The 27,055-nt window shown below is 41.0% G+C and overlaps 2 protein-coding genes across 3 annotated transcripts in view; both read right to left on the bottom strand.

Annotated features, from left to right (window-relative positions):
• The window catches only part of kcnh1a (potassium voltage-gated channel, subfamily H (eag-related), member 1a), a 33,242-nt gene extending 10,557 nt beyond the window's left edge, over positions 1-22,685 (bottom strand). Inside the window, exons 1-11 of the mRNA XM_030787519.1 lie at positions 22,613-22,685; positions 20,343-20,369; positions 18,043-18,166; positions 17,764-17,870; positions 16,652-16,780; positions 16,282-16,400; positions 15,744-16,136; positions 13,454-13,480; positions 11,491-11,920; positions 1,244-1,443; positions 376-628 (exon numbers count right to left, since the gene is read on the bottom strand). Coding sequence (XP_030643379.1) covers positions 376-628; positions 1,244-1,443; positions 11,491-11,920; positions 13,454-13,480; positions 15,744-16,136; positions 16,282-16,400; positions 16,652-16,780; positions 17,764-17,870; positions 18,043-18,166; positions 20,343-20,369; positions 22,613-22,685 — 1,882 coding nt within the window. The remainder of the gene's footprint in view (positions 1-375; positions 629-1,243; positions 1,444-11,490; positions 11,921-13,453; positions 13,481-15,743; positions 16,137-16,281; positions 16,401-16,651; positions 16,781-17,763; positions 17,871-18,042; positions 18,167-20,342; positions 20,370-22,612) is intronic.
• Positions 22,686-24,054: 1,369 nt separating this feature from the next.
• On the bottom strand, positions 24,055-25,616 carry mrpl57 (mitochondrial ribosomal protein L57). Of its 2 annotated transcripts, none has more exons than XM_030786469.1 (2): positions 25,530-25,616; positions 24,055-24,666 (listed from the first exon to the last, which is right to left on the bottom strand). In XM_030786469.1, the coding sequence occupies exon 2, from the start codon at positions 24,642-24,644 to the stop codon at positions 24,333-24,335; it is 312 nt and encodes a 103-aa protein (XP_030642329.1). In that variant the 5' UTR covers positions 24,645-24,666; positions 25,530-25,616; the 3' UTR covers positions 24,055-24,332. The 2 variants fall into 2 exon arrangements, with proteins under 2 accessions (XP_030642329.1, XP_030642328.1); XM_030786468.1 differs by having other exon boundaries at positions 24,055-24,663.
• Between the last annotated feature and the right edge of the window lie 1,439 nt (positions 25,617-27,055).

The raw sequence follows: 27,055 nt of genomic DNA, 5'->3' as shown, positions 1-27,055 counted from the left end.
CGTTTAGTTCTGAACAGTTCAAATTTAGACTCATCATGCCAGAGTGCCTTATACCAGTCCTCCTTGGTCTAGTCTTTGTGTTTTTTGGCAAATATAGTATAAACCAAAAGAAACTTCTGAAGTTCACCAAAAAACATGAAGACTGGACCAAGGAGGACTGGTATACTCTGGACTGATGAGTCTAAAGCATGGTGGCGGGAATGTAATGATTTGGGGAGCTATTTGTGCTGGAAGTGGAGACCTGGTCAAAATTTTGTTAATTTTGTTAATTTTGAACAGGTGTTCTAATAATTTTGACCAATACTGTAACCCTAAACTAAACTCTAAATCAAAACTCTGAACTCTGAATCTACCCTCCCATCATCCCTCACTCACCTAAAATGGCTACCACCTCATCGTCCTGGATGACCTCCAATGACCCCGACACAACAAAGCAAAGGCTGTCCACACTCTCTCCGGCATGGTAAATTAGATCGCCAGGGGCACTGTGGATTGTCTGGAACTCCATCGCCAATGCTCGCAAACAGCCGTCACTAGCCAAACGGAAAGCAGGATGCTCCTTAAATACCTTCCTGTTCAGATGTACACAAATATCAGCCCTCATATCCTTAGGACAGATCTGCAACACCTTGATGGAGAGAGGGAGAGAGAGAGAGAGAGAGAGAGAGAGAGATTGAGAAGATAAGATTAGAGTCAAAAAATGTGGAAATGATAGAAGAGACAGAGCTGACAGAAGCAAAGAGCTCACAGAGAAGAAAAAAAGAAAGAAAGAAAGAAAGAAAGAAAAAAAGAAAGGAAGGAAGAAAGAAAGGAGAATAAGGGAGGAGTAAAGGTGTGCTGTTTGAAATTACAGCTCTCTAACAGGACTGAGTCTGTCCCAAAGCTGTCATTCAAACCAGCTGCCTTCTCTGTCACCATGGGATACTGCTGGTATACTGTTGTCACGGTGACACTGACAGAGAGAGACTCTTGGGAAGCATGAAGTGATTCACCGAGTAGTGTGAGACAGGGGTACCCTCAGCTCAGATCCTCACTTAGAGCAAACACAACAGATACACTAACTGCCACAATGCAAATTAAAATTCAGTGTTCATACAGTCAACCACGCATGGTCATATAGTGTTATGCTCATTGTGTGCGTGTGTGTGCGTGTGTGTGCGTGTGTATGTGTGTGTGTGTGTGTGTGTGTGTGTGCGCGTGTTTCTATGTCTGTACGTGCATGATGTGTGTGTTTGCGTTGTACCTTTTCAGTATCTATTCCTCGGGACATAGACCATGTTGAAGCAATGTAATCCATGACTCGCTCACTCAGGCCTTTGGGAACCTGGTAGAGTTTGAGGAAGTCTCTCACACTGTTCAGCATCTCGTGGTAACGGTTTGTATTAGCGTACATCTGCTGGAAGATGGTTGTTACATTACCAAAGATAGTGGCATACAGTAGTGCTGAGGAGAGAAAGAGGGAAAAGAGAGAGGAAGAAGGGAAGACAGATGGAGGAAGTTTATTTTAATAATTATTTTTATGTTAATTATTTGAGAGATTAACAGTAGTTAGTCAGTGTTAATGATCTGACAATGGATAATTGTTGTTTTTTTTGGGGGGGGGGGTGTTTTGGAGGCCAACTGGCGTTACAGTATTTCCCTGTTATATCACAGAAGCACTAAGTTGCATTTTGAGATTGATTTGGAGGTTACACGCAAAAGAATTATTGTATATACTATGTCACACTGTGCTATGCATACTATACTGAATCATACTAAGCTATACCTTATTATTCTGGCCTATACTATATCAAACCATACAGTACTGTACTGTAATGTACTGCAGGGTTTCTGTTAGCCGGTAATTACCGGTTTTGCCAGGTAAAATTTATTTAAAAAACAAAACAAAACAAAAAACGATAAATTAAAAACCTTCCGGTCAAAATGTCCAGTGATAATGCTCATACAAAACGTAGGTATAACAAAGGCTATCCCTAAACAGGACATTTGTGTTTTGGCAGTGAAAAAAGCCTATTACCAGCATTGCAAGCTGCAAAGACACATTGGACACATTTGATTTCAAGTCAGTAGCAGAGGACTTTGCCGCAATGAAAAAAAGAGAAAATAAAATGTTACCTGGTAGCCTACAGTCTACATTTGATGCCATTTAGGCCTGGCCTTTCTTTTAAACAGGCTACAGATGTTACAGGTTATGGATGTTTCATAATAGCCTACATTTTAGCATCTAATGTTGAGGTTTTGCTCAATCGTTACTGTTCGTTTTTCTTAACCATTACTGTTCATTAAACAGTCTAATTAAACAAAACTGATTTGAGGTTGTTATCATCCTTTTGTCAACCTAGGTGTACATTATATTTGCGTTTATAATATAGACTGTTATTGAAACGTGACCGGTATGTTTCAAATTTGTCCAGTAAAAAAAGTCCTAGCAGAAACCCCGCTGTACTGTATATAGTGTACTTTACTATACTATGCTACGCTATGCTATACCACACCATAGTGTGCTAGGCTATGCTATACAATCTTCAGCATATCATTCAAGTGCTATACTGTATACTCAGCAGTCAGTTTATTAGGTAAACCACCAAGTTCATATAAATGGAGCGATCCTACAGAGAGTGAGGCACAGTGCCAAGACTTGCTGTCACAAAGTGCAGAATGGTTCCAGGGACATAGAGGTAAGTTCATATTACTTGAGTGGCCTGAACAGTGCCAAGACCTCAACCCAAAAGGGCCTGTATGGGATGACATGGAGTGAACTCTTCACCATAAATGTATTGCCATCCAGTCTGTGGCAGCTGTGTGAAGCTGTCACATCAGCATGAACCAAGCTGCCCGCAGCATATTTCTGACACCTTGTGAAACGCATGCAAAAGACAATTCAAACTGTTCTGGAGGCAAAAAGCGGTCAGACCAGGTACTAGCTGAATGGACCATATAAAGTGGACACTGAGTGTCCAGTGCTATCTTGTTTTATGCTGTTAAACCATGCTAATATACCGAACTATACCCCATCATTCATATCCCACATATTACCTATAGTTGGCACTGTTACAGTGCTACTCAAGACAATGTGACACTATGCTATGACGAACAAAATTCGCTCAAACATTTTAAATAGTTAGTTCCACAGAGCAATAAGGAAAAAAGTTGAGCGATAGTTTGTTGGGTTGTGTTTGACACAGCGATAGTTTGTTGGGTTGTGACACAGTGATAGTTTGTTGGGTTGTGTTTGACACAGCGATAGTTTGTTGGATTGTGTCTGACACAGCGATAGTTTGTTGGGTTGTGTTTGACACAGTGATAGTTTGCTGGATTGTGTTTGACACAGCGATAGTTTGTTGGGTTGTTTGACATAGTGATAGTTTGCTGGGTTGTGTTTGACACAGCGATAGTTTGTTGGGTTGTTTGACACAGTGATAGTTTGTTGGGTTGTGTTTGACACAGCGATAGTTTGTTGGGTTGTTTGACACAGTGATAGTTTGTTGGGTTGTGTTTGACACAGCGATAGTTTGTTGGATTGTGTTTGACACAGTGATAGTTTGTTGGGTTGTGTCTGACTTAGCGATAGTTTGTTGGGTTGTGTTTGACACAGTGATAGTTTGCTGGGTTGTGTTTGACACAGCGATAGTTTGTTGGGTTGTGTTTGACATAGTGATAGTTTGTTGGGTTGTGTTTGACACAGTGATAGTTTGCTGGGTTGTGTTTGACACAGTGATAGTTTGTTGGGTTGTGTCTGACACAGTGATAGTTTGTTGGATTGTGTCTGACACAGCGATAGTTTGTTGGGTTGTGTCTGACTTAGCGATAGTTTGTTGGGTTGTGTTTGACACAGTGATAGTTTGTTGGATTGTGTCTGACACAGCGATAGTTTGTTGGGTTGTGTCTGACACAGTGATAGTTTGTTGGGTTGTGTCTGACACAGCGATAGTTTGTTGGGTTGTGTCTGACACAGCGATAGTTTGTTGGGTTGTGTCTGACACAGTGATAGTTTGTTGGGTTGTGTTTGACACAGTGATAGTTTGTTGGGTTGTGTTTGACAATGCGATAGTTTGTTGGATTGTGTCTGACACAGCGATAGTTTGTTGGGTTCTGTTTGACAAAGAAATATTCTCTTAAATCTATGAGAGTGACAACCTGATGAACTATGTGTTTGTGTTTCTATAGGAAGTTTACAGAGACACACACACAAAATGACAGTACGTGTGAGTCTGGGGACAGATTTGTCCTGGGGGTGACAGAGACTACAAACGGAGCTGACAGCGTACGTCCTGTCTCATCACACACATGCAAACAATCAGTACACACAGGGGTGTGCAAAACACACAAAGGTCAAAAGGCATGTTTTCCTGAGTATGAAGGGCAAATGGGTCTGTGTTGGAATACACACACAATCAAACACATACACACAGACACACATACAACACACAAGTGCTGCATGTGTGTAACTTAGATGGGCTACTAACAAACACTACCTAAGTCATTAATCTCATCATTCAGACTAACACAGGAGTAGTGGCTTTTCCAGGCCACTCATACCAAATTCCACTCCAAGAGATATGGACAATCAATTGATAAAGCACATATACGAACACTCCATCTCTCTTTCTGTCTCTCTCTCTCTCTCTCTCTCACACACACACACACACACACACACACACACACACACACACACACAATAACTACTACCTGCTTTACCATATTAGAGCTATATAGAAATGATGCCTATGTGGATTTTTGAGCAGTGACATCACAGTTTCTCTCTGTCTTCTTCAAAGTGTGCTGTCACATCCTAATAGGAATGCCAAAGCAATAGAACTCATTAGTTCTGCTGGAACTGCCACAATCTTACACAACTACAGAGGTGTCTCATCTCTGTTTATTCATTAGACATACACAGCACCATCTGTTCTTAGAGTAAAGACACCTACAAACATTCTGCTGAGACACTGCCAAGAGAAAGGGGCATATACAGACAGGATGACAGATGAAGTAGAGAAAGCGAAACAGAGAAAGGGGGGGGGCACTAACGGTGTTAGTGTAATTTGATTAGATCAGATGATTAATCTCAGTTCCAGTAAAGCACTTAACCCTGGGACACCTCTCTCTCTCTCTCTTCTCTATCTATCTGTCTGTCTATCTATCTTTGTGAATTATGGTCTGAGTGTAAACATTTTTTTACCTTCTCAGGAATCAGAGGTCAGACAAACAGAGGAATAGAGAAATGAATGTGTGAATGAATGTCTTGGACAGAGAGGGAGGGGGAGAGAGAATTACTTTTATCTCATTGTATTAGTCGCATTAATGAAAGAGGAGTGCTGCTAAATTTGTGACAGAGCTGAGCACACACACCGAGGAATAACAGGAGACCGTGTGCCCGTCACCAAATCCATGGGGTGTGTGTGTGTGTGTATGTCGTGTGTGTGTGAGCTCAGGGTGAATACCATGTCTCAGCTCCTCTCACCATGCCCATCTGTTTGTCTGGCAGCTGGTTTTAACGTGAGCTTCTCAGTCTGTCATTCACATCTGGGAACTTTTACCAGGTCTCTCTTTAATATTCTTCAGTAATCTGTGTTTGTGAGTGTGTGCATGTGCGTGCATGTGTGTGTTCCTCATATGTTGTTTTCTGCTGTGTTATTTGTTGCGTCAAAATACTAATTTTTGGGTATTTAATCTTGCTAAACAAGCACTTAGAGGGAGTGCAATTAAACATTACGATTCTATTTACTGAAATTGTACAGCTTAAGAAAACAATACAGAATGACATATAACAAACAGCCACAGGAATCACCAGTAGGTTTCCGTATTGCTACACAGTGCATGATACACTCACTCATTTTCGCGGGGGGTGCTGGAGACTATCCCAGCGCACACTGGGCGAAAGGCGGGGAAACACTCTGGACAGGTCGCCAGTCCAGGGCAGACACACAGACAAACACACTCACACTCACTAGGGGCAATTTAGTGTCTCCAATTCACCTAACCTGCATGTCTTTGGACTGTACGACTGTGAGACTGTGGACTGTGCATGATACTGCTTTGCCAAAGTCTAGTCCTTGAGGTCCACAGAATTTAGCTGCAGCCCTGATCTATCACTCCCGACTCTAATACTCCGCTGCTCTTGAGGACATTCTTTTTTTACAGATGCTTTTCTGGCACAGACGCACACTCAGCATGCCCCCCTTCCCAGTCCACCGCGCTGTGGCTGGTCAGCGTTCCTGTAGTTGGGGGCCAGCTCAGCTGTCATCGTGGTCCTTGGTGGGATTTAACGCAAAGCGTAGAGTTCTCTGTACTACGATCGATGTTAACTCTGTCATCGTGTGTTACTTTCACAGTGGAATTTAAACTCTAAGAAGTCCAATTCCACAAACCTGTTGTTGCTTGTTATTTTCATGGCACTATTGAACAATAAATCAGATTTCCAGGTTGGCTAACGTTGACCAATTACAGTGCAGCAGATTCAGTGGGAGCATGTTGTAGGTGCATCTATGCTTACAATAAACTTGAAACTTGAACTTGATCCTGCAGGAGTGTAGACAGCAAGACGTAGACTTGGGTACCCTTGGCATAATACACAACATACATAACATACACAACAATACACAACTCCTGTCTAGGTTAAGAGATGATAAAAATGCTAAATAAAACTCCCTTTCCTTTCCAAGCTCTCATATGTAATCTCAATCATTTTTTTACTTGTTAAATCTGTCTCCCTAAACTCTGAACACATTTTGCGTATGTTAACTATTCATTTTTCATCAGTCTACGATGGCAGATTAAGGGTAAATGTGAGATAAAGTCTGTCTTCGTTAAGTGATTTTTCCTTGTTTGTCACAGAGGCTGTGGTCTGTGGAGCTGGTATGCAGGCTGCAGTGGGCTCCTTTGCATCATGTCTTGGAGGTGAATGGGAGTCAAGAGGAATAACAGGAGCAGCAGGTACTATGTGCATCTCCTCATCCACGACAACTCCAAACCTTTTTTAGATGATCAACGTCACACAACCAGAGGACATCAGGTGCAATTTCAACCATAGCAGCCCACTTTGATCTTTAACCTTTGCTAGGATCCATTTGTGGTTCTCTCCATAATCCCTTGCGGATACAGTGTGTGCAACAACAAACTGATGTGTCTCAGTTTTGGCTCCACTCCGGCCTTGCCTAAGCTCTTTGTTTTGAACAACCTGTGTGAAGTTTGGTCGGAGCAGATCTAACCTGGAACAAAGCTGAAAAGAGCATTTCTGGCAGAAAGAGCATTTCTGGTGTTGAGTTACTTGTTGCTTGTGTAGCATTGTGGTGTAGAAACAAGGTGTTGGTCAGTTTTTCGATGGAGAGATATGCTCTTATTTGTCCTGGCTTGGATCATTCTAAATATACCTCTCATCAATTATGTCTGGGTGCCAGAGAGCAGATGTTATGTGACTGAGTGCATTTTTCTTGAGGAACATCTGGAAGTCTCCAGCTGTTTCCGGTGGACCACTGAAATTGACCAGCTGTTCTTGGACCGCAGTTCAGACAAACAGACCCCTCAGCACTTCAGAGGTGTGGAACGCATGGTAAACCTCTCAGGCCATCTGGAATATATAACCACCACCACAAGGAACATGGTCTTCATGGGTGGACCAACCAAATCAACATGGATCCCTTTCCAAGACAGCACATGCCACAGCATGAAGCGGTGCTTGGTTTGGCTCATTCCGACTCTGAGCATTGCATTGCAAGCTGAGTGATCTCTTTGTTAGTCTCCAGTCACAAGACTGTCAAATTTACCAAAGTGTCTTCACCTTTGCCACCCCTAGATGGTCCCTGCTGTCTGTATCTTGGTTTATTTGGTAACAGAACCCTTAAACCCTACATCACACATGCCAGTTGAGGAAAGCTCATCTCTCGTTTTGTAAAGTGGACCCTGAAGGGTACAGTGCTTGGATGTTCAGTCATTCTATATGGCTATATACACTTGCCATGCTTGGTTTTAGTCCGGATCACTATCGTTGTGGCTGAACATATCAAGCACTCTACCATCTCTTTGTCCTTCATCTGCATCCTGCCATGGAAGACAAGACAATCCATCTGCATTGGCATCACTGTATAAATGAACTCAATTTTATACCTTGCCTATTCAGGAACAAAGTCCAGAGCTGCAGCAGTGACTGGAATCCTATTCTGATGACCAAGGACAGGAAGAGGTGGTTCATGATAATTAACAAGACTGAACTCTGTGCCAAAAAGATACTGGTTGAAGTGTTTGCTACATACCAGACTCAAAGTCCTTGACAATCTGGGCATAATTTTTCTTAGTTCCAGATCATAAGTATGATGGAAATGAAAAATGTCCCAATTCCATATCGTGAAGCAGCACCAATAAGCCTCGGCAGAAGAGAGGGGTTAAGCTGAATTAGCACTGTGTCAAATGTGACCAGTTGTTTTGCTTCTTGAGAGGGATGTTCACAGTCCTTTGTCCATTACCAGTTTTGTTGAGCATGACACAGTTGATGAAGTCAATACGACACAATCAATACTACATTTGGTAGAAAACTGCTGTGCTAGTTCACAAATCCAACAGGTTGGCAAAGATGTCTCCATGGTATGGGATGCAGCTCCACCAAATGTATTGAGTTAACAGCAACCTTAAAGTCAAAACACAGCCCAACTGTGCCATGCCTATTTGCCACAGGGATAAATTGAATCACATTAGGGTTGCAGCCCACCTTGGCCAAAATCCAGTCCGTTTCCATACTGTCCAGCTCATTTCCCTCCAGCTGGTGAATGGCATACGGTTCTTTATGTTTTTTTATCCATCCTTGAAGTGGCATCATCCTTGAGCACAATTTTCCCTTTTATATGCTGAAGTGATCCCACGCCAGTTTTGAACTCACCACTCAGGATTCAGTATAACTTTGTCTCAGTGGACAGTTGGATATGAGGCAATCCATTCAGGATTCTGTATAACTTTGTCTCAGTGGACAGCTGGATATGAGGCAATGCAGATAGGCTTTTTATGATGCTCCAGTCAAGCTTAAACTTCCTCCTCAGTCACACCCCCACAGAGGTGCACCCCCATTTCTTAATGATGAAATCAGACGTCCCTTTTTGATTACTGGCATCAAAGGCCGTACTCTAAGAACCACTATTTCTGTTCCGTGTAGGTTTTCTCGAAGGATAAAAACCTCTGGTGGTCTTGATGTCAAGCACTCTTGCATGGCAAAACTTTTAAAGCAGTCAAACTATGCAGAACACTGTATGCTTTTCATCCCATTACACTAAGCAATGCCATAAACATACTTGTCTTCGGCTGTCATTTGCAGCAAAATAAAGCTTATTCCTCTCGACATACCAGTTCCAGTGCTCCACTGAGCTTCTGAAGCAATCAGTCTTACTTGTATGTGCCAAGATAGTTACCAACTCATTGAGACAGAAACTTTCCTTCATGTCACCAATAAGTACGGTGATCACTCTCCTCATACCAAAACTCAGTGACCCTCTAATTACCCTCGTCATCATGTTGTGTATTTAAGCTCACTATAGATCAAAAGTATAGAAGAGCTGGAAGTCCCATGAAATGTTAAGATTTTATTAACTGAATCTGCAGAGCTTGGGAAGATGATAACACTTCAATAATAATAATAATACAGCGGCACAGCAAACAATCACAGGCATTCGCACCAGCAGATTTCCATATCTACACACAATAAACAATGCACAACACTTATTGTATAAATTACTGACTTTTAACTGTCTGGTATGTCATATAATGGCTTACTAAGTATTATTCTAGAAATTGTGTATGATTATAACGCTTAAAACGTGTTTTTAACTTCATAACTTCATAACTTCATACATTTTATATGAGAGAGAGAAGGGAGGGGGGGAACAGAGGGACAGAGGGATGAAACAAGATCCTGTGAAAGGCCCCTGAGGCTGTGACTACATTACAGGAATATGTGACAGAATATTTAATCCCTCTGTTTCTCCACTTCTGTTTGAACCTGCAAATCACATGCTACAAAGAGATATTTCTCTTTATATCTTTCTCTCTCATTCTGTCTCTGTTTATTTCTCTCTATAGACGCTTAACTGTCTCTCTTTCTCCTGTACCAATACTTCTTTCAAAAACACAAGAGCTCAGTTTGAACACTGAGCCAAAGACTGATCTGTTCAGGAAAGGACTATTGTCCAGATTGCAGCTCAGTTAATGTTTCATTTACAATATAATAATACATGATAAAAAGTGAGAACAGTATTTCTGAATGGCTTGTATTTATCTGTGGTAGTGGAGGGGTTGAGTTGTTGTTTGTCACTGGTGCCCACGCATCAGCACTTCACACAGTGGCTTCTAAGGCCTGGAGGGAAGAACAAAAAACTTGTATGTGTGTGTGTGTGTGTGTGTGTGTGGGTGTTTGTGTGAGACAACTGAAGGTTGGTTATTCCTGTCACTAGCTGGATATTTCAGTGTAGTTTCCTCTTGTACTAGTCTCGCTGGTTTCATACTGATAATCTGGAAAATTTAAAGATGAAAGTGGACCAAAATAGAAAGTGCCAAAACTGTTTCCAAGCTGGTCCACACAGGCAAAACTCCCCAAATACACAAATACAGTCAAAGAGGATGTCCTAGTTCACCATGGAGACCACTGTTATCATGACCTCCGTTGCCATGACCACTATTATCATGACCTCTGTTGCCATGACCCCTGTTGCTATGACTACTGCTGCCTTGACCACTGTTGCCATGACCTCTGTTGCCATGGCCACCCTTTCAAAGGCTACCAATCTAAAACTATTTTCTGTTTTTACTAGAAACAGAACACCATCTCTGCCCACACTTACATACGCAATTATACACAAGACAGAGATCATTTGCAAGTCTTGATTTAATCCATCATCCACTTTTTTTGTTTTGATCTTATGTTCCATTAACACCTACATTGTTACAGTTACTTTGTGAGACTACGTGGTTTTCAAGTACTCTTACACATTTTAATCTTTATTGAACAGGGCCACTGAGCACACTTGGACTTTTTTCATGGCCTCCAGTGAAGGATAGTGCCATGTTCCCGCACCCCATCAACATCTTGGCAGTTAAGTGTTTTGCTCCAAAGCACAACTGCAATAGCCAAAGGAAACAGAGGGACATTAGCACCAGAAGCTCTTCAATACTAAGTCAACAGCTGTGGATCCCCACCTGGGATTCAGAGCAGCAAACCCGTGGTTCTTGGCATGGCTATCTAACCTACTGAGGCTGTGCAGCTCCTGCTGAATGTGAAATCTGTAAACCCTGGACTTTAACCCACAATTTACACCTTCACACTAGCTGAGTTCAGTGCTTTATAGTTCAGCTCTGAGAGAATGAAATCAACACATGCACATGCAAAAAACACGCACACAGACAAGCACATAGATATGCACACAGACATGCACACAGACACGCACACAGACGGATACGCTGTTTGAAGCAGAGGGTGTTATGAGAAATGTAATTCACTTTGATACTACTTACATCCAATCATCATCATGGCCACAGCAAAGATTTTCTCTCCATCTGTAGTGGGGGCAATGTTCCCAAAACCAATGCTGGTTAAACTGGTCATGGTGAAGTAGAGGGAAGTGATGTAGACTGAGTCTTTAGTCGGTCCTCCTTCCCACCTGCCTGTGCCACTGGCATTGAAACGGTATGGCGTTCCCACTGTCTCTCCCAGCATGTACAGCCAGCTGTCTGTTCGCACAGTGTTCCGGTCTTCATCAATGACCTCATAGTCCCCAATGCTGTACCAGATACATGCCAGCCAGTGTGCAGCGAGGCCAAACACGCACACCAGTAAAACCAGTACAGCTGCACCATACTCAATGTAGTGGTCAAGTTTGCGTGCCACCCGACCCAAACGCAGTAGTCGCACCACCTTCAGAGAGCTGAACAGACTGCTGATGCCCTGAGAGAGAAAGAGAGAGAGAGAGAGAGAGAGAGAGAGAGAGAGATGATAAGAAATACAGTAGGGTAGGGCACAAATGACAATAGCATGTTGATATGGTGTGAGGATGTGTTTATTTTAAGGATAGAGAAGGTTCCTTGTGTGTGTGTGTGTGTGTGTGTGTGCGTGCGTGCATGCGTGCGTGTGTGTATTTCTTATTTTTCACCGACTACACAAAGACATCCACTTGCTTTACTTGGCCTTGTTAATGAGTATAAGAATGTCTTCTATGACTTTCAGTACTTTTAGCATATTACCGATTTACCTGATTTAACTGACATGGTATCAAAATATATTGTTTTTAACACTAAAAGCCACTGGGTAGTAATGTAATAATACACAGGTTCAGCCTAAAGTATTAGTGTCAGCTTACTCTATTCTAATATAACACTGCTCTGCAGTTGCTCTGTAAGTTACTCTGTAGAGATATACAAGTTTCTCTGGCGCAGTGTTAAATTATTCTGTAGTAGTGCTAAACTTCTAAATTGTAGCATAAGCTTACTTGGTTTACTCTATAGTGCTGTAAGGTTACTCTGTAGTAGTAGTGCAAAGTCACTCTGTAGTGCTGTAAAAGTTACTCTGTAGTAGAGTAAAATTACTCTGTAGTAGTAGTGCAAAGTCACTCTGTAGTGCTGTAAAAGTTACTCTGTAGTAGAGTAAAATTACTCTGTAGTAGTAGTGCAAAGTCACTCTGTAGTGCTGTAAAAGTTACTCTGTAGTAGTGTGAAGTTAGTTTGTAGTAGTAAGTTACTCTATAGATGTAGAGTAAAGTTACTCTGCAGTGTTGTAAAGTTACTCTGTGATAATGTGAAGTTACTCTGTAGTGCTGTAAAAGTTACTCTGTAGTAGTATGAAGTCACTTTGTAGTGCTGTAAATTGTTGCATAGGCCTACTTGGTTTAATCTGTGGTGCTGTAAAGTTACTCTGTAGTAGTAGTGCAAAGTTACTCTGTAGTGCGGTCGAGTTATTCAGCAGCAGTTTCTGACCGACAGCTCTGGTGTGCAGTAGTCTGTGATCATTTCTTAGCTTTAGGAATGTGTTCCACAGGAGGCTAATTACTGTATTTAATTATTTAAATGATTTGTTGCTGCAACCAGTTCAATTAGCTCCACTCTAGGCTAGCTCTTTTGGCAAAATTAATTTATGATTTAATGTTCAATAAAAAAAAAGTCCACCGCACTCTTTAAATGTCTCAACTGATTCATCAGAAATATTTTCTCTTTACTCTTGTTTCTTCCATCTTGTTAAACATTGTACAGAATCAAATGTCTGTGAATGTAACCTTTTAATCTGGTGACTATATTTCAGTGGCAGGTTTTTAATTCAGTCTCTGTATTTATGTGGTAGGTCTGTAATTCAGTGGCTGTAATTCAGCAGCAGGTCTACAGTTCAGGGGCTGTAACTCAGTAGATGGGATGTACATGTCACAGCCTCTTTGACACCCTGCCACAAACCACACTAATCAAAATATTAAATTCGGGATGAAAAGCCTACTTGTGTGACAGCGCGATGATTCCAGTTCTTCATTTTTCCCACAAACATACACAGGCAGGAAGGGGACATGCAAAAAGAAAGGGGGATAAGAAAGAACAAAAGAAAGAAAGTGATAATGGTCAAAACAGAAATGTATGAGAACAATCTTTCAACAAAAATGTGGTCATTTTAAATCATATGCAGTGAATGATCCATAACCCAAAGAGCAGCAGGATGACAGTCTTCGTAGCCATGAAGAAATGAGCTTGGCATTGCTCAGGCAAAGTCAAACGATGTCTCTGTGATAATTAGCGGGGTGTTATGTAACAGAGAACAATCATGCAAAATAAAGACTGAAAACATGAAATTTCTCCAAATAAAGCCCCCTCCAACCTCCAAAGAGCTGTGACAAAACTGAATCACTACCTACTGCCAAACCACCACAGAGACAGGCTGTTATTTTTAGATGAAAGAGAATGAAAAAGAATAGAGGGAGAGGGAGAGAGAGAGAGAGAGCGAGAGAGAGTGCGAGCGAGAAAGAGAGAGAGAGAGAGTTTGTGTCTTCTGTACTTTTTTTATTCTTTCGCTTGCTTTATGTGTGTGAGAGTGTGTGTGTGTGTGAGTGTGTGTGTGTGTGTGTGTGTGTGTGTGTCTGTGCGTGAGTGTGTGTCAGTCAGGTCCAATGTCTTGTCTTCTCAGGATAATTGATAAGACTACAGAAGGGTAACTGCTGCACCTGCAATTTTAAGAGAGAGAGAGAGGGAAGAGAGAGAGAGAGAGAGAGAGAGAGAGGGGGAAGAGAGGAGACAGAGAGAGTGCACATCCCTCCGAGGCAGCAATAAAGCCCTGAGATAAAGGGTTTTGCTGTTTTGAACACAGCAGGTGTACAATAAATTGCCTATTTTCGTGAGATTAAAAAAATACTCATAATCTCTGTGGCAAATTTTCAGACCAATTAACACCAGCCAGCTCCCATCGTTTCAGCATATGGGTGTCAATTAAGCATTCTTCTTCTAAAACTGGTTTAGATCAAATCAAACTGAACTCAGACGCAACCTCCGCAGGCAGCATGTCTCTGTGTGTACCGCTGTACTCCGATCCCATAAGACCTCATGTGAGCATGCAGGGGCCTGATGGAGCCGATCACAGTGAATTACTGCTGACAACCCCAGAGAAACACCATATGCCCATGCGCAATTTGTCTGCACGTGTGTGTGTGTGTGTCTGTGTCTCTGTCTGTGTTTCTGTCTGTGTGTGTTATCTTTAGAGATTTCTCGACAGACTTTCAAAATCATTTTTAAATGGGTGAAATTTTCTTGACTGTAGTCACAGTTTTACTGACAAAAAAAAAGTATCATACTGAAGGCTCCACACAATTTTAAGTGACGTCCACACATCTGTGTGTGTGTGTGTGTCTGTGTGTGTTCGTGTGTGTGTGTGTGTATCTAAAGCATGGAGCCTTCTCTCAGGGCTGGGATTGATCCTGATGTCCATTAAATGCAGCACAGCTTCTGGCAGAGCCATTGATTGAAAGTCAGGCACACTCACACACACACACACACACACACACACATACAGAAATGCAGCTTTAACCAGTGAAACACAGGCAGTCTACATCCACAACCATAAAGAGTGAAAGAGATAGAGGGATGGAGAGAGAGACTTTGGGAGAATGTGTGTGTGTGTGTGTGTGTGTGTGTGTGTGTGTATACATACATGTGTGTGAGTGTGTGTGTGTGTGTGTGTGTGTGTATGTGTGTGTGTGTGTATATATATATATATGTGTGTGTGTGTGTGTGTGTATATATATATACATACATGTGTGTGAGTGTGTGTGTGTGTGTGTGTGTGTGTGTATATATATACGAACACACACACACACACACACACACACACACACAGTGTTGCAGTGTATACAGTGTGTGTATGTACATAAACATACACACACGTATATGTAGGTATGTGACCGTGTCTGTCTGTGTCTGTGAGTGTGACTGTGTGCAAGTGTGATAGATCAATATGAATAATTTAAAGTACTTTTCTCCATTACAAGTTCAATTCACTCCTCAGTTTATCAGGCACGATATAATACACTTTATGATACTGGGGCAGTTAAAACATGGCTGTGTAGTTCAGTGTGAAACTCTACAAAGGAACTCTACATTACTGCACTAACAGAGCTCTCTGAAAGTGGATGGTAGCAAGAAACACACTGGCCAACAACCAAGTATTCTATGTACATTTGTGCAAGTCTCTGCTGTGTGTATATGTGTGTGTATTTGTGTTCACTTAGGTGCCTCTGAACACTGACCTCGTCCACGTTTTCAAAAGCGTTGATGACATCATAAGGCAGGCAAGACAAGAGATCGATGACAAACCAGGTCTTCAGGTAGTTCATGCGGATGAGTTTAGGGTCAGAGATCACCTCACCGGCTGGACCCACGAACGTGGTGTGAAAATTGAGCACAATGTCCACCAAGAAAATCACGTCCACAATGCTGTCCACGACCAGCCAAGTGACGTTGTTCTGTTTGGTTTTGAAGGACACATTGTAGGGGACCATGATGGCCGTGTAGAAGGTGAGGATGAGGATAACCCAATCCCACGTGGTCTTAAACGCGCAGTAATGCAGGATGATATGAGGCGGAGTTTTGGGCGTCTCCTGCTTGTACTGAGGCAGGATGTCTGAACCCAACTGAAGCACCTAGAAAATGAAGAGAGAGTATGTGTGTCTGTGGACATCAAATACTGCAATAAACAGAAGTCAAGAAGACATGTACTTTCTCACCAGGGCTTAACACCTGTAAAAACTAGTGGAAATGCACTCTTCTTTCACTCTCTTTTCATACCTCTGCCAGTCGGGAGTGTTTGTGGACATTTTCTCCTTTGTGTACGGTTGGTTGCAGTTGCTGTAGAACCCCTCTACTGCTGGTTAACGCTCGAGTCAGCCGGGCAAATTTACCCCAGCCTGTACATATAGTCACACATAAAATACACACAAACAAAGACATCACAAAAACTAAAAAGACTCAGATCTGATGAAGTCTGTCTCTGGTGACAGATTTCAGGCCTAGCGCTGTCTTCCTCAGTAGGCTATTTGAAATTTGATATGAAAGCTGCTCTTGTCAACTGTGAGATATGAGGGTATTGTTATAGTGTACAAACCACATGTTCGATTAAGTTTGAGTTTTGTCGACCTAGGGAACAGGGCACACGCACCTTTAGAGGAGTCATCTTCGATTGGTTGTTTAAAAGCTGTGATGTCATTGAAGGTACACAAAAAGAGAACAACCTTCTCCTGTTCATTCCGAATCGGTGCTATTTTCACAAAGAACCAGACAGGTGTCCCTAGAGCAAGAACACACATTAAAAACCTAAAATACTGCTAAATTACTGCTAATTAATTAGTTTTACATTAAATTAACAGCACGCTAATATAAAATTACATCAAACTGATGCTATATTAATGCTACTTATAAACTGAATTAAGGATACATTAACTACCTTAAAAGCACATTTGCGCTAAATGTATGGCATATTGTGCTACACTAGCATCATATAAACCATATATATAATGAAATTAATACTGGATGCATTCTAAATTAACTCTGACAGAATCTAACACTAAATTAATATAATATTTGCACTAAATTACTATTGATTCAACACTACATTGTTGCACCATAATACTAAATTAATTGTCTGTTTGCTCCAAACAAACAGCAGTCAGAATGCCAAAGTAAAACACGTGATTTAAACTGCTACCTTATAAAATGTTAAGTGCTAAGGCATATGAAATATGGTTTGAAAAGTCATATTAAATCAGAATCATGCTGTCATTACCTCAGAAGCAGTGCACAACTGAAAGGCAGGGAGAATGTGAATCTGGACATCAGTATTACCTGTCAGTAATCTCAAGGGCCTTAAACCCTCTAGGTTAGTGTGTGTGTGTGTGTGTGTGTGTGTGTGTGTGTGTGTGTGTGTGTGTGTGTGTGCGCGTCTGTTGTTGGTGATGGGCAGATAGAAAGTTGTTCCATGGGAAGAAAAATGTGCTTTCTTGTCTGAGCAAGCTCATACATATTGATCAGTCAGAGGTGAATATTTTTGCATAGTAAAACAGGGACTACCGTGTACTAACTCAATCCTGCTTTGACTTTTCTTTTGCATGTGCATGTGTGTATGTGTGTTTTGTGCATGCATATGTGTGAGTGTACTGAATATGCAAGTGTGTGTGAGAGAGAGAGAGACAGAGAGAAAGAAAGCGAGAGAGAGAGAGAGAGAGAGAGAAAGTGTGGATGTGTTTGTGTATATCTGTCCCAGTTAGTACTCACGATTCTTTCTGTACATCAGGATCTCAAACGAATTCATCTCATAGTTTTCAAATGTCAGACGGACCTTCTCTATAGTGTCTTTGTCTGTAAGTTCCCCGTACATAAAGCTAAACACGGAAATAGAACAGATCATTATAAATGCACAAAGACAGGGCCACTGTCATACATAACAATTAGTGTCAATCCTGTAACAAATATTATTAATGTATAATCATACAGTTTGCGAGTGTGTGTGCACATTCTACCTGCAGAGTTTGCGAGTGTGTGTGCACATTCTACCTGCAGGTGCTGCTTTTCTGCATAACTTCAGCCCGATGGTACCCAGAGAGTTTACAGAATCCATCGTTACTGTAGACGATAGGCCAGTCCACAATCTGAGCATTCCCTAGCACAAAGTTTGTGTCTGTCAACAGAAAATGGACGAAGAGAATCACATGCCAGGTTAAAGGTCATTCTAGGGATTCCACAGTCTTATAGTAACTTCATTCTATAACAAGACTAAACCACATCTTTCCAACACAGCCTTTAAAAAACTGTTCTCTCCACACCCAAAGACAGAAGCCTCATGGGGGTACACCATTAATGCATGAAACTCTTATTTTCCTGTGAAAAAAGATATTTGGGACGAAATGCCACACTATTATCAGGATAATCTTCCCTCTGTGCGGCAGATATAATGCAACCCGTTCGAGTAGTTACATTTGCCTTAACATTTCATTAACCCGTTGATCAATGTGAACTTCATAACTGAGAATCTATGAGCCTTCTATGAACGTCCTGTGAACACTTAGTAACCGAAGTGTTAATGTTTCTGTCAGAGTAGAAGATGTAACAGTGGCTTCTCTGCACTGCTGTGTTAGCATCTGCTGCTCCGTGGGAAAACTGCAGCAGGCTCCTCACAGCATCAGGCAAACAAAATGCACTCCATCATATCAGCACAGGGCTCTCATTTATATGAACTCTGTGGATTCTAATGATTAAACAAACAGCTTAATTGTTTACAAAACTAAAGGTGATATTCAGAATAGAGAACGAGACACTATGACACCAAACCAAAAAGCAACAGAGCGTGCAGCTAGATTTACTGTTTTGTTTTGGGGTTTTTTGTTTTGTTTTGTTTTTTTACCACGTGTAAGACTCTGTGCACAAGCTGTGAGTAAAAACCACATGAGCTGATTTACTAAAATGGGTTACAGGGGTTAGCTGATTTTAAATTGGTAACTTGCATGAACTGTGGGTTTTAGCACAAGCACTCAAAGCAATAGGCCATTTTGCTTGTTCCTGTTGGAGAGTCAATGGGTGAATAGCAAAAGAAAGGGCGAGGGGGTGTAAAAAAGGGGGTAGGTGCCCTTCACTGAAGCTTGACCACCATTATTAGAGTCGCAATTGCTTGAACTATGTAATACATTGGAGAAGTAATTGCAAATTCCAAAGCAACTCTCAAAGACTGAAGTTTCTGCAGCAGGAGGATTTTTTTCTATGTTTCTGGAGCACAAACTATGGCACAGTCGCTGTTCCAATTCTCTCTGCATCTGTCTCCATTACAACCACAAAACTGACAGTACATTTGAAATCCTGAATACCAACTTCACAAAACTCTGCCAATTCCTGTGCGCTTTCCCCTCTCCCTTACATTAATCACCAACATCCAAAGTGAGCAAGTCACAAAATCAATTTTGAGATCATTTTCATTAAAACAAAACAAAACAAAGAAAACCTTCTTAAGCCTTCTGGTCTTCTGGTCTTTGCGCATCAAGTCTATGACTACATCAGTAAGAGCTCTTTAGAATGAAAATGGCCTCTCCTGTTTCACGAGTGAATGCCCTGCAAACACAGACCCACAACCACTCCAGAGGCTACAGTCACACAAAAAGTGTGGGCTCTCAAAAATACATAAATGCAGAAGAAGATGAGAGAAGATTGCATGGGGTAGAGGTTGGGGACGGTTTACACCATGTACACAATATTACCATCATCCACTGAGCGCGCGCGCGCACACGCACGCACACACACAAACACATGAATACCGACTCCAAAACACAACACTAACACTATGGGCAGACACAAACACACACAGGGACCCCATACAACAACAGTAACACTATGGGCACCCATAAACACACACAGAGACCCAGTAAAACAACAGTTACACTACAAACAGACATACAGTTCCATGCCAAAATGTGTTAGTTTACAAAGCTCAGCAGCAGTCATCATTCCTCAACTTCTTATTTCATTAAACAGGTAAAGTGTTAACTATGATTAATCACAGCAAACGTACCAGCAGTGGATGTAATTATTCTATGTTACATACATGTATTTACTCTATGTTAGATGTCCAAAAAAGTCAGAGTAAGACAAGAATGAAAGACATAAGACTGGATGCTATCTGCTACACTCAGGAAAACTGTGTGTAAATTAACAAAAATTGGTATAGAACATTCAGTTTATTTCGAGAGAGCAGACAGGCTAGAGCTTGATCAAGGGAGAGAGAGAGAGAGAGAGAGAGAGAGAGTAGTGAAAATGGGAAGATCAACAGTAAATTTGTGGTACAAAACTGTACTGGGAGACATCTGTACCTGTGTGTTTGTGTGATAATGTCCAAACTGAAAAGTCAAACAGGAGAAAGTTAAAGCACCTCTCTCTCTCACAGTCACACACACACACACACACACACGGCACTTGACAAATATTAACACACTCTACAGCGTCTAATATCAATTTGTGAACACAAATTCCATATTCATTTTCATCAGTCATGACATAAAACTCTTTTTGCTATAGCTTACTGTAGCAGATACATGGGACACCACATTTGACATAACAAAAAAAACACAACAACCTTTTTGGAGATTTTCCATTAAAGAAGCGTCAAAATTGATCACAGATTTAAGCCCACAAAGGAAATACAATCATACTTTTTTAAATGATCCCCCTAAATTTCATTGCTTGGTTTTATTTTGGGTTTTTTTTATATGAAGTATAACATCTCAAAAATGTTTGAAAGACTGAATAGTTTCAGACTCTAATGAACATATAAAAAATGCTTAACATTTAACGACTGTGACATTTTTATTCTTACTTTGAACAAGATAAACATAAAAAAAACAGTCAGTATTGAAAAGATCACACAGTCACACATCTGATTAAACAAATAAATGAATGCTACTACTTAACAAACAGAAAATACACATAACGTTGACAAATCTTTCATGCATTTCAGTTTCAGTTTCATATGCGAGTATATTTATTTAAGTATGTTTGCAAGAGGACACAGACAGTTGTAAGTATGACAATATAAAGTAACTTTTGGCCTACTTGTGTGATAAATTTTGATTTCTATCGTAATTTTTTTAAAATGTCGTTTCTGACGCCCAAAATGTTATTTTGAATTACCTGAACTAGAGTGAGAGAGAGAGAGAGAGAGAGAGAGAGAGGTGTGTGCTTGTGTATATGAGCATACAAAAGATTAGGACTAGATCAGTGTACATTAACGTCTCCGTCTCTGTGTCTCTTAAAGGACTGAAGTCTGCCCACTCGCTGATGGAGAGTTTCAGGTTGTGTAATGTAATCAGGGTCTGTTCGACTCTCGCTGATAGCGTTAATGGCGCTTACGCTCAGAAGCCTTCAATACTATCACGGCGCGCTACAGTGGGGTGCACAGTTCGATGGGGTCTGCTAAGTCTGCGCTTGTTTTAAGATGAAAATATGTGAGATTCCTAATGGTAGTATGTAACAAAAAATCCTCCGGGAAAGCTCTTCAGCTCAGCTTGGCTGCTCCTAATTTTTATACATTGCGTCTCAGGCACGCAACAAACAGAGTGGTCGCCTATGCAAAGATAGGTGTACTCTCCACGCCCTCAAACATTTTCAAGTTACAATCAGGAAAATTTGTTTTTTATTTAAGTATCACTCCGTACAGCACATCTCCAAGAGGAGATTACTACAAAATTAACTGCGAACTATCGTTTATCTCAATACATCTATACACCGAGCCCACGGAAAGTGCCTGCCATCAGGCAAGTCTCATATTACAGCATCGCAGCATTCCTGATCAACGTCCCTAAATTGCGAAGCGATCGAAGCACTCATCAAAACCTTGATCAAATAAGCGTCATAACCTACAGTTTCGTATCAGCGTTCGGGGCTGACTGCGTAGAGGGACTACAGAAAGATTTCATGAGCGATTGTTTCGGTGAATCTGTCAGTGTCGGGGAATCGATAGAACAATGAGACGCGGGCTGATAACTGATGTTTCATTGTCAATTGTGGATGAGTAGTATATGCCATTCAGTTGGAATATGATATGCTTTTTAAAGTGAAGTCTCATAGTATTTAATGTGCGTTTCAACCATGAAGTTTACGTCTCGGCAGTGTTTCATTCCATGTGCTGTCTAAAGTGATATTGTGATATTGTTAAGTGGTAAGTGATAATGTAGGCTACAACAATGATAATGTGATATGCCACCGTTCCTATTAAAATACCGTAACTGTAAGAAAGAAAGAAAGAAAGAAAGAAAGAAAGACGTGGACCAGCTACAACAAGAATGATCTGTTTCGCCTCTATGCACCTGTCAACATAACTTTTCATTAGGCTATTAATTTACTTAATTATTTTAAAATACTCTGTGGTCAGATTCAAAAAATGTTGGGGTCTTCGAAAGCGTAAAACACAGTAGACAAACCATCTATCACCACTGCTATCACTAGTACCTTCATCATGTTCACCTGAATTTTAAAACCAAAAGTTCGCGTCTTTTGCACATTCATATTAACTTAAAAATTCCCCTATTGGACACACGTGACCGCATTACAACATGGGTTTCAGTGACTGGTAAACGCGCCTTACCGTTTGATCTTCTGACAATATTCTCCAAAAAAGTGTTTTGAGGGGCCACAAGCCCTCTTCGGCCACCGGCCATCGCGACAGGTCTGGTAGCTGTGAACAGTCAGCTATCAGCTCTCCGCGGAGCGAGGTGACTTGTGCGCCTCCGCCCTCTGCATGCTCCTGTCTCTACTCACGCTTCATCAAGGCTCCCCTTGCGATCCGGTCTGTCTCTCGTAAAAACACAGAAGAGAAGAAACAGAATGCTTTTCTCATCCCTCTCTCTCGACTTTGAATACCAAATAAGATGTAACGAGTTTGCGCCATCTACCGCGAGTTCTGCGTCTAGTCCAACCCGAGTGAGCATATACTGTATCCTTGGAGATCCTCGAGCGCCATCTGCCAGTCTGAAAACACAGACTCGACCCTTTCAAACCGAGTCCCTCTGTACCCGCACCAGGCTCTCCTTTTAAATCTGAGACCTGATCTTGACAGTTATACGGACAAGTTATAATCCTGTTGCATAAACAGAGCTGAGAGTGCCACGTCTGGCAACACTACTTGAATGTATAAGAGAGACTTCATTAATGTACTTGTATAGAGGGTGGTCCTCCATTAAAGCACTGATTTCAGATTTGATTAATTAGAGTTAAATAGCTCTTGTGTGAGTGAGTTTTAAGGAGGCCGAAAGAGGGAGAGAGAGAAAGGGAAAGTCAAATTACAGTGAAATCAAAAGCTAATATGCCAACATAGGAAACCAGATTTTATGCTACCGATAAACTCACATCCTTGCTAACAGGAGAGTCAGTATGTTTCACATGTGTGCTTTGTGTCCAATTTAACAAAAATTCAAATCTCATTCACAAAGCAGCTTCAGACAAAAACTTGTCCAGTTTGACCGAATGTTGTGAAATACATGTCCGGATTAACTGTATGTAATTTAAAGAACTTTGTTTTTGACTGTATGGGTTATAAAGCACCTGTTCATTTCAAACCTACAGGAAGAGACAGTTCTATTTAACTGTGTAACTGCTGGACCAAGCGGTCATTTCATGCTCAGCAGGTAGCCACACCTCTAAAACAGCCCATCCTTCAAGCACATCCTGTTCATCTAACGAAACACGACAAAGTGTCCCACACTACCCATTTTTCATTGTCTTCTTCTTCCTCAGCGTGATAAAGCTCAACCACACGTACTCCCTACGGTCTTATCTGGAATTGGGGGTGGGGTGCTTCTGCCATCATTTTGAATTCAGATGTTCAAATGAAATGTAAACATGACAGAAATTCCCCACCAACAGCAAACACTTCACTGGTTGAAAGACAGTCACATACAGCCAAAAAGAGCCAAAGACAACTCCAGAGACACATACCTAAACACTGAGAGTGTCTGTAAAGAGCATGTGTTTGTATTTATCAGGAGGAAACATCTATTTTTTGCAGACAGATAAAACAGCCAGAAAATATAACACTCACATTTTTTTTAATGTGGAAGAGCGTCTTTTCATGTCTTATTAGCCAATAACACAGAAATTAATTACTTTTGAAATGTTTTAGAGTCTCTTCAAATCCTTCACAACAAAAATACCAAAAACACACTCACATTATGACAGCATCAAGACAGAAAGAACCTAAACACATCAGTTCTGTTCACTCAGTTATGAATCATTATTACTTTTATTTCACTAAATGAGTCCCGATGAGAATTCAGGGTGAAGTGGACAAGGCTTTGAAGTGGAGCGGGTTAACTGGACCAGGTTTTGGTGGTGTTGAGGTGATTTAAGTGGTCTGCAATGTATTTGTGTTCAGGGAATTTAGCCTGTCTCTCAGCTTTGATCTTCATCCACATCATGTTCCGTCTCTGTGCTGCGTGGCCGCGCTCCTGTTCCAGATTCATGTATGGACGACTGAGCCAGTACTCGTTCTCCGCCTCTCTCTCCAAGTGAACAAGCATGTTCCGTTTCATCTGCCAGGTAACTGGCCGTGGACGCCGGTACTTTCCGATCCACTGCTTCCCTGGAATCCCCTTCCGAAATAATGCTAGCGTCAGGAACATGGCAATGCAGCTTTCTGGTCTACTGGATCAGAATCACAGAGAGATGGGAAAAATAAGACAATAACATTCAACTTGTGTGTGAATTCTAGACATGTAAAGTGTCTGAATTTTGTCTCCTAATTTTTTTTTTTTTTTAAATTGATGTTTTGAAAACAAACATAAGATAATTCAGCTCTTCAGGGAAAATGTCCATTAATATTCTTAGCTTGGTATCACTGAATCCTTCACTTTTTATTAGCTTGCGATGTGTCAGCAAATGAGATGATGTACTTTCTTTCAAATAACTGAGGAAAAGATTGACTATACAGCTCATGCCAAAACAATGTTCTAACTGATGTCTCAGACCATATTGACTTCATCACAGAGAGCGAGGGTTATTGAATCTGATACTCTGGTACGTGTGCGTTTATCTTTAACACCTACACTCAAAACGTACACGGCCGGCCCACTGAGACATGTCAAGATTCACCAGAAGGAGTCATCTTAATCTTACATATAATCTCACTAACTGTTTTTGATCCATGTTAATGTTAATCTAAAGAATCTAATATAAGGTGTTTTATTCGTTCCTCAGGGAAACAAAACGAGAAAGTGACGGGGTCTCGCACTTCTCGTCGAGACTGACCTTGACTGATGATGGTTTAAACTCTACATGAGACAGAGAATAAGGGCCAGTCAAATAATCAGTCCATTCTGACAGCAATCTATTACAGATTTACTTAGTCTCAGTTTGAAATAAATTCATACAATTGTTCAGAGTTTCTAACTAAAGGCAAATTGAATACACCAAATAGCTATTCTGGTGACTTTGCGAACAAATTAATCTTAGAAGGAAAAAATCACGACAAATGAAATACGTTGCAAAGAAACAGCAGTTTGATTTACCCGAAGGTGAATCTGAGACGCTATTCAGCCGAAGTTTTCATAACCCACAGAAATTGTGAAAAATTAGCAAATGAACAGCAGCGTCTAGCGCATGTCTCCCACAATGCAACGGGTTATTTTTCCTCCCTGAGTGGGTAGATACAAAACATCATATTTTTCATGCCGCGCCGCTAACTGCACTGGAGTATGTATTACAAGATAAAACGTGCTTGCCGTGATATATATTTATGCAGTACCACAGTAGACACACTAGATGGCAGTAGTCTATAATAAACTCAGCTGATTCACTGAGTGGCTACTTGATACCTGAGTAGTAGAGCGGCAGGCAGCATATAAGATGTGACAACTGCAAATTTGTGTCAAGAACCTGCAAAAAACAAAAACAAACAAAAAACACTAATTAAAACAGTTTGTTTATTTAATGTTAATGAACACCACAGTCCACTTGCCTGTGATAAATGGTTAATAAATGTGTAAAAGGAGATGTATTTAAACAGAACAAGACCTGTCAGCTATTCAGACATTTGAATCCTCTAGTCACTCTGTTTCCTATTGCAGAACAATATTTCTTATAAATAAATATACATATTTAAAATGTTCATTATTTGTGTTCTGTTAAAAGTTAAATTATTGTCCTTTAAAATGTTTGAACTACCTTGTCAGAGGTGAAGCGACAGAAAATGAATCAAAAGCTGTTCTGACAAAGCCAACTGCTTCTCAGCTGTTTTCCTGAGTTTCTTCAAAAGACAGCAGCAGTGTTGCTGCTTCAAACGGACATTACTGACCACACAGCAGAGGCTCATTCTAACTGGTTCATTTGACTGAATGGCAGTGGCTCGGTCCACTTTTAAATCAGCAAAAGTGACATTGCCCTGGTAGTAATAACATTCTTGCCTATAATATTATTTATTTGCCAGAAACAAAGTGGGCATAGCGCCAGGATCATGTGAGCATGAACGGATAGACTAGTTTTCCTGTACTGTTGTAATGGTTTTCTGGAAGGACCAAAGCCCTCTTTTCTTCTCATGGTCTGTGAGGGACAGCTGTGAATGTGAAGTCACTCTGCAAGAATGTTGGATTCCACCACCCAAAACACCTTCATTCAAACACAGAAATTGTACCCACAGCACAGCGTATGATTGTCCTCCGCCTGTTACTGGCAGCTCCGTCCTGCTCCGCATATAAATCAACTCACCAGCTCATAACACACCAAAGCCGCATACACCAACGATACACGCAGAACCTCCACACACCCAAAACCCACAGACATCCTCACACGAGCAGTTAGCGATGGTGCTATCTGACCATATTTTGAGGGTGTCAGTAGATAATCCTGTTCTTAAGCCTATTTATTTTCATTGATAACACTCACATACTATTCTGCTTTCAAAAGAACCCTCCACATCAAGAACTGCATTATATCACTGACACCAGGCGATTATTTTTAAATTATGGGTTACAAAGTATTAACATTTACCAACACAGCATTATCCATTAGGTGATCTTTCTTGCTGTGTATTATCCGA

Source organism: Chanos chanos, chromosome 10, assembly GCF_902362185.1.
Source record: "Chanos chanos chromosome 10, fChaCha1.1, whole genome shotgun sequence".
Taxonomy (NCBI): Eukaryota; Metazoa; Chordata; class Actinopteri; order Gonorynchiformes; family Chanidae; genus Chanos; species Chanos chanos.
This window is presented reverse-complemented; position numbering and strand designations above follow the sequence as displayed.

What these genes read in the sequence shown, in the direction of transcription:
- mrpl57 (XM_030786469.1), bottom strand. Translation starts at nt 24,644, where the DNA reads ATGTTCCTGACGCTAGCATTATTTCGGAAGGGGATTCCAGGGAAGCAG.